General features: G+C 33.8%; 1 protein-coding gene across 1 annotated transcript; it reads left to right on the plus strand.

The window, feature by feature from the left end:
- Nucleotides 1–811: 811 nt before the first annotated feature.
- LOC111716915 (uncharacterized) lies at nucleotides 812–6,336 on the plus strand (the record flags this gene model as incomplete). Its single annotated transcript, XM_023492422.1, is given in 9 exon segments — nucleotides 812–1,087; nucleotides 1,256–1,307; nucleotides 2,032–2,079; nucleotides 3,015–3,109; nucleotides 3,918–4,583; nucleotides 4,759–4,800; nucleotides 4,959–5,453; nucleotides 6,044–6,221; nucleotides 6,275–6,336. Coding segments are annotated over 9 exon segments (1,737 nt in total), but the record flags the coding sequence as incomplete, so codon positions are not given.
- Between the last annotated feature and the right edge of the window lie 2,122 nt (nucleotides 6,337–8,458).

Here is an 8,458-nt window from a genome sequence, read left to right on the forward strand (position 1 = left end):
GGGGGGGGGGGGGTTCCAAAAATCGTTCTGTGGGACGGACCCAATTTAAGAAGAATGAACCATTTTAAAAAATTGAATAAGGCAAATTAAAAATTTTCTTGTAAAAAATGCTAGGTTTTTTGAGTATTATGTGTTTATTTTGGCGTTAAAGCTTGGAGATAATCTATTATGATATGGGGCGCTGATCCTGAGATCCACTATATATAAGTTCTGAGTTTTAATTGTAACGGCCTAATATATGCCTCAAAGTATATTATTATGCTTGTATCCCATGTTTGAAGTACGTAAGATATAAGGCATTTACCTGTTAAGTTTTATAAGCAGTCGAAAGAAAGGGGACGAGGGGCCTAATGCTTGTTTTTGTTTTAGACTGAACTGCTGTCCTCTTTAAACTTCAGGCATTACTTTGTATTTAGGTTTAATACTATGACTTGAATTTTTAAAATTCTGCAGTTTTGAATTACACTCAGTAGACATATAAACCTAAATAAATGATGCCATTAAATCCATCAACCCTATTATATTTTGTAACTTGCTTTCATACAGCTTTCTTTATACGTTTAAAATGTGGGGGGTGGCAACACTGCACAGTGATCACTTATTGAATCATTAGTTGAGTATTGATGTCAAAGATTATTAAAAAATTTAGGTCAACTAATTAATCTGTCTTAAATAATTATTCCACCCCCCCCCCCCGGCTCCCCTCCAACAAATTTTGTACATGACAACTTTTTTGCAACAAAATTATTGATATTTAATTTGAGTTATTTGAGGGTTAGGTTAAGATAAAACAATTTCTGGGCCAAGCGCTGAGGCTAGTCCAGGCTAGGGGGTAGCGCGGTGCAGCCACATATCCAATTAAGTCCGTAAAAGCATCCGTTAACAAATAACCAATATATTTATAATCAAAGAAAGCTTCCTTTGTTTCAGAAAAATTAAGTAGCATCATACTGACTGCCCTAAAGCAGCAGGAATCCAAGGAAGCAGAATGCCTGGAAGCAGTCCAAAAAAGAGCAGCAACCCTGCTGCTGATAAATCTGGCAGCTTCACATCTGATGGTAGCTTTCCGTCTCAATTTGATATTCAGGAACAGTTTATTTTTCAGTTATTTATCCATCTAGAACTTTTCATATTTAACTTCATATAAAAAATTTGCTCTTGGAAGTCATGATCTTATCCAATTTTCCCCTTAAATGTATTTTTCAGGTTTCTGTTTTTAAATCTTGTTTTAAAAAAAAAAATACGTTGGTTTCAGACTCTCGATGACATTTTGAAGGACTTACCTGATAATTCTGCCTCTAAAAATGTAAGTTGATTTAACAAGAAACAGAGGGGTCTTTATTTATATTTGATTATAAGCAGCGCATTATTTAAATCTGGATCCGCAATTTTTTATCTCCCTGGATAGGGATCCAAAAGGCTAAATAAAAAACAAGAAGTGTGTTCGCAAAAAAGTACCTTTCTAAGATTAGATTCATCTGAATTGTACTTGAGGGAAACTGATAAATTTTTTTCCCCTAAAATTTGAAAAATATCTGTGAATTGGATCCCTATACAACTGAAACGAAGTCATAAATTAAAGGATTTGCGTAATGATGAGCAAGGGGTAAAATTTTTCTCAAGAAATCAATTTTAGGGTTAGTAACTAAACTTTGGTAAATGATTGTGTTAAGGGGAAATCTTTTTTTTTTTTGGGGGGGGGGGGGAATATTAATATATATTTCCCTCTGAAGGACCTCATTATTCCCCTTACAAAAAAGTTTCTTGAAAAATCCCTCCTCCTCACTCTTTTCAAAAGTCATATTTTCCATCAGATGTAAGACATGTTTTATAATTTTGTTCAGGGTTTTATTCGTTGAATTAGGGTAAGAATAAGATCTTCCTTTAAAAGTATGAAAAAGGATAAAAAGCGTACTTTTTGATGTCATTTTTCTCTGTCAGTTCGTAGTAGAAATTCATATTTTCCGGTTCTGTAGCGTTTAGAGGACAGTTTAAATATCTGGAAATATCTGTAAATTATAATTTTCTAAAACCTATCAACCCCTGAGATGAGCCTGAATTCATCCTTCTCCTCTGCTGGTAATGTTCTTATAAAGTTAAACATAAACTACAGGATAATGGGGGGGAGGGGGGCACTTCTATTTATTACTAGTATCCAGGGGAAAAGTGTTTTGTAAATTACTTTTGATGTATGTAAGTTCAAACACACTTTTTAGCCGTAGTTGTTATTGTTGAAAACAAGAAATTGAAATAATTTTTTGTTCCCAGAAAATTTTACTCTTAGTTTCAAAAAAGTTTTTGATAAAATTAAGAAAATCTCATACTTTTACATCCAAACCACAGACTTTCGATAAAAAAAATTAAAAAGTTTTATGTGTTGACAGACGTGAACATTGATCCACTTCAGTTCAGTCCTCTTAACTTTGTTTCCTCAAAGGGACTGTAAGTGTAATTTCATGTGTAAGGGACTTTGAGTGTAATTTCAAGTGACCCTTCATGCAAAGATGGCAATGACCGATTTACAATGTTACCTTGGAAAGCTTTGTCAGATCAAGTATGAATTAGATATTTATGGTTTGGTTTCTTCAAACTGTTCATATTGTTTTCAGGCTTTTCTGCGAAAATGACTTACGCATTTCTTGCTTGTAAGAATCAGTGGAGAAATTATCAGAATTAAACACTTTAAAGTCAGATAAACGATGGTACCATACACATTTTTGATCCATGGTACTGTTAAAATCAGGCATTACCATCTTTGCATGGAGGACCACTTACAGTCTCTTTAATCCAGTGCTTCTCGCCGAATGTTCTTGCTCTCCCAGAAAATATTGGGTTCTAATGAAGATGATCTCTGCTCAGCAAATCTATCATTTCTATTCTTGAATTTGTTCCTGACCTTTACTCAATGCTCTACACACACACTGGTCATGTCAAGAATTATGCGGTATCTTTCAATGGAATCAGATTTTATCAATTTGATTGTTTTTCTAATGTTTTCGACTGTTATCTCTCAGGGTCAGGAAGACGCCCAAAGTTGATGTCTAAACGTAGGTTTCGAGAGAAAAGTAAATCTAAACTATCTTCTTCTTCATCATCATGCTTTTCCCAGGTAATACTAGACCAGGGGTAGATGTGTAAATGGTGGGGCACCGGGTTATATTTGTCCCCCCCCCCCCTCGAGTTGTTTCTTTCAGCAGGATATTTTTCTGTAGATTCAGATTCTGTAGATTTTGAAATTTTGAAGGGTATTTCATTCTTAACATGATGCATTTTTTATTTGGGCCTGAGGCCAAACTTAAAGAATTTGAGCCGTGGCTTAAATTTAAGCTGCGGCTTAAATATGGTTGGTTCACGTTAAAATTGTATCAAATGTTTCAAAATTTAGGCCAGCGCTTAATTTGAACCGGGTTTTGGCGGATATAAGCCGCGGCTCAAATTCTTTAAATTCGGCCTCTGGTCAGAAACTTGTTTGACCTTCTAGTGCTGAGTTAGCTTTGGAGTTAACATGAGGAATATAAGCATTCATTTATTCCAGGGCCTAGAATAGGAATAGAATTTAATGAATTTGAGGTAGGTTGCTGAACTACCTACTCTAGTTCAAAACCTGAATCACAGAGTCAAAATTAAAGATTCATAAGGTAGGTATTAGGCAGTTCAGCGACCTCTCTAATTCGTTAAATTCGACTTCAACTTCCTCTAAATTAAAATTGGCATTGAAAACCTGACCAAAATTTGCCTATCGTTTTGGGTTCGCTTTTATTTCGTTTTTTGCACGTTTCTTATCTCAGGGTTGAAATTTTGCAAATGTCAGTTTAGACTGAAGAATTTAATACAGAGCACAGGGGAGTCAAAGCTACCCAGTGTTATCTAAAATACAGGGCACATGAAGGTTGTCTTTTTATAGTTTTTACATTAAGGGAGGACCCTTCTGGGATGAGAAGGAAGAGGATAAGAGAAAAGAATGGGATGGAAGAGAAAACTCGCAGGAAGTAGAACTCAGTAGAGTACAGAGAAGAAGTGAAGAGGGAGCAACTGGTAAATCTGCTAAACCTGTTGGTTCCTGCAAGAAAGTAGAAGAACTTCAGAGTACTAAGAGCAAACTTGAACTGTGTGTTGGAAAGAAGAAAGACCAAGACAGCAACAGTAGGGGAAAGATTGACGAAAAAGACTTTGGATCAAAGAAAAGGAAAGATGGAGACACGGACAGAAATAAAGCAAATCGGAACAAAACTGAGAAAGTAAGGGATACTAGTAAAAGCAGGAAAAAACTTGATAGGCAAGGGAAAAGGAAAGGAAATAAAGAAAACATCTACTTAGCGAAGAAAAAAAGAAATGATGAACTTGGAAAGAAAAAAAACACGAGTTTACCTAAAGAAGTTGAACCCAGTCAAGATGATTTTTCAAGTTCAGAAGTATCTCATATGAATAAGACAAAAGTCGGTAGTCCTGTAGTCTTCAAGCCCAAGGATAGTTCTACTCCAGCCTCTGGACCTAATACTAGTCTCCTTCCGGGATCTATTCTTGGTTCAAGTCCTCCACTAGAAGAGGTCCTTATCTGGAAAAATTATAAAATACCGAAACAGGTGATGAATTACTGGATAAAATTGTTGTAACAATATTCATTATTGCAAAAATACCACAATGTTATATTTATACATTATTTATAGTTATTAATCAATAACAGATTAAGTTTGGTCCCTCAAAAAAATGTCCATTTATCAATGCATCAAATTTTTGTAACATATTAAATGTATTTAGAAGAAAGTAACAAGGAGATCTACGCAGGAGCCAATAATTAAGGTAATTTAAACAATTCAGTGAATGATTCCTATTAAAAAAGTGATAAAATGATAAATTTTTTATTTTTTCCAGACAAAGTTCAGAAGAGAATTTTTATGATTTCGATCTTGTGACCGTTTGAAACTTAATAACATATTTTAAAAAATATATCTCTTTAGGAAAATCAAGGTTTGGCTTCCAGTAATTCTGGAATACTTACTAAACCTATGAAACTAATTCAGTCCTCTGAGGAAACTAATAACTTCCCCTTTTTACCATGCACCGTTGGTTTGTCTCCAACCAAAGAAGCCATTGATGACTTTGCATCCTCCATTGATGATTTTACTCAAGATAACCTAACTCCTTGTAATATGACATTGAGAGAAGACGAAAACCAATCCTTACATCCAACTGACAACAATCATTCAAGCTTTCAGAAGCAAGGAGACTATGAGCATTCAAAGAAAACTAAACTGAAGCGGAAAAAGAGAGACAAAAATCAAGATTTGGTTCTTCAAGATGCTTCTAAAGATAATCCAGTTCAAGAAGAAAGTAACCTGGGGGGAGACATAACAGTACTATCAGATGAGGAGACAGAGAATGGCGGGACTGAAATGAGAATTGTTATAGACTCTGTTTACTCCCTTGCATCAAATTCTCCAAATGCTGACCAAGTAAACTTTAATCTAATCTTTCTTAAAGTTAAAGGGTTTATTATCCCCCAATGAGGAAACATTAAAGACGAGTGTACGGATTTTATTCTCTCCTTTTTTCATTCTTGGTTTCCCATAATTCTTAACTTTTCTTTGTCAAATCATTTTGTACACTAAATAAAAGACATAATTTTAAACCAAGTTTATAGCTTTCAAGCCATCGAAATTAACGAGTTTCAAGTCATCATTAGTTTCTCATACTTTGTGGGTAACCTAGTAATTTCATCTGACAGTCCTTATGATATATTTTCTGGGGCTATGCAAATTCGAAATGTGTTCTCAATATACCTTTTATATCTTATGGACAGGTATCTTAAACCTAGCACAATATAAGCAAAATAAAGTTCTACTTTACTTAATTATATTTTAATTTGAACCTTATTTGCTTAGTCAACACTGTTAATGAATGTCTAGTACATTTTTTATGTAAATTGGGCTTTAAACTGTCAAATGCATATAAAAATCTTAAACTTTTTGATGTATAAAGAATCAATGAATATATTTGAGCGGACATAAGTTGAACAAATCCTTTAAATAGCCTTGATGTTAAGTGGACAAATGTGATGGAACCAGTGGAGAGAGAAGGTTTTGTTGAAGCAGAGAGTCAAGATTCTGCTTCAGAACAAGTTCCAGTTGAAGCTCCTCCTGTGGAGGATGAAGGTTTACTGAACCTGGAAGGGTTGAGATTCATCCCCTTAAACTCTGAACTGAAAAGGCCAAGTGGAGCAAGTAAGAACCTTAAAATAAAATTGAAAACCGGAAATGATCTTTTTTATTTTAAGATATTGTCAACTTAAAGAAGAGAAACAGGAAGAGGAAATATCAGAAAGGAAATGCATTGCAGGTAAAGTATTAATTAAAAAATTATCTCACTTTTTGTTACTGGTTGAGGTTTTTTTTAATCACTCGAAAACTTATTAATTTTAGTCATTTTTGAATCCATAAGATTGTAACTGCATACTCAGTTCAATTACCTTACATAGCCGGTCACTCCCTTTAAATTTATAGCTGTGACAGTGTGTCTGACCTAGGTGATAATGGCACAAAGCACACATTTTTTTACATAATTATAATTAATATTAAATAGTAATAGCTGTAGTCCTTTGTCTAGAAGTTGTCATGTTAATCTAACCTAACCAAAAACTTGGGCTAGCTACTGCTAATGAATTTCTGTATCTGCTTATTTTGTAAGTTTGAAGATGTATATTGTATAAAGATGAAAAAGGTTGATATTTTATCGAGTATTTGGAACTACAGACATATTAAATTTAAATTTAATTTAAATTTGACTGCTAATTTATTAAAAAGTGCAAATTTTTAGTTTTGGCTTTGGATAAATATATATACGAACAATTAACAATCTTCTGTCCACGGTTTCAAATATATTTTACTTTTAGAGGAGGAACTGCTCTGATCAAGAACTGATTTACCAAGGTATGAAATTATAAAAATGTCATTTTACAACTATTTCTCTTGTAGTATTCATATAAAAATAGATTTAGGTTTTTTCTGTTTGTATAATTTTAAAAGAAATTAATTTGATATTTTTTTCACTGAATGAGTTAAGCGCATGGAAATTAGAACTTATAAGAACATGCTATGAAAATTGATTTACGAGGAAACTGACCTAAAGGTTATCCGAACAAATATAGTTTTAAAATAAATATCGATCGAGAAGTTATAACTCCTCATGAGTTTTTACGGATTAAAATAGACTCCCGATTACCTCTACCTCTAACCCCCATCGAACTCCATTTACCTTTAGCTTAACCTAAACTTACCTATTTTAAGATCTAATTCAATTTTAAGTCAGGCTGTGTCTTCAGATGAATAATCAAAATTATTCCACGGTTTTTCTTTCAATATTATAACAATAATTTTGAATATTACACTTTCTTCCTATGCATAATATACTAATATATCATATCTCGGTTCCATAGTAGTAAACCTATCGTGTAAGAATTCCCATTAGTACACAGTTCAGGAGAAAAAAATTCAATATTGTTTGCTTAGCATTTAAGAATTCTTTTTCTTACATTGTGGGTGTAGAATTTTCATTCTTTAACGCTCAACCTGTGTAAGAATGGAAATTATTACACGGTCTGAACGTGAAAGAATGAATATTCCTACACGCTCCGTACAAAAAGAATGGAAATTATTTCACTTGTTGAAGAATATTCATTCTTAGACGCTCCTTATATTGATCTTTTCAGTATAGATCAATATTGATATTAACTTAATTATTTTGTACTGACAACATGCACAGTGTACACTCACTCACCTTTTTCTCTTTTGATACATGCAAACATAATGCTCACTTACCTTTCTTTGTATTAAAACATGCAAACTTACCTTTTTTACTTTCTTAAAACAAGCTTTTCATTTTTAAAAGTATTGATACACACCTTAATTCAGAAATATCCAATTAAATCTTGACCTTAGCTTAGTCCTGACAGAGGAGTGGAAGGGGGGACCCCCTTCCCCCTGTGTTTAATTACCATATCTCATTAAGAATGATTATTGATTACATTGTAGGTTGGGACTTTCAAGTCAGGTGAAGGGAGATGGCAAAAGGAGCATCCCAGCTATGCCAAACTACGAGGAGATGATACTCAGAAAGGAAACCAGTGGCCAAATTTAAAGAATTAAAGCGGCGGTTTAAATTTAAGGTTGGTTCCACTTAAAATTGTATCAAATGTTTCAAGATTTAAGCCGGCGCTAAATTTAAACCGGGTTTTGGCGGATTTTGGCAGATTTAAACCGCGGCTCAAATTCTTTAAATTCCATCTCAGGTCAAAGGAGGACTGCAATTGTCTTATTACCAACACTGCAGGATCCCCAGTGCAGCTGAACAGTATAAGAATGAAGGGCAGAGGGAACAAAATTGCTTAAATCACCTTTTGTAAAGAAACTGGAAATGTTTCTGTAAACCCTCCTCTGTTTGATGAGCCACATGAGATGTTAGT

This window comes from Eurytemora carolleeae, unplaced genomic scaffold (assembly GCF_000591075.1).
Source record: "Eurytemora carolleeae unplaced genomic scaffold, Eaff_2.0 scaffold2270, whole genome shotgun sequence".
Classification (NCBI taxonomy): domain Eukaryota; kingdom Metazoa; phylum Arthropoda; class Copepoda; order Calanoida; family Temoridae; genus Eurytemora; species Eurytemora carolleeae.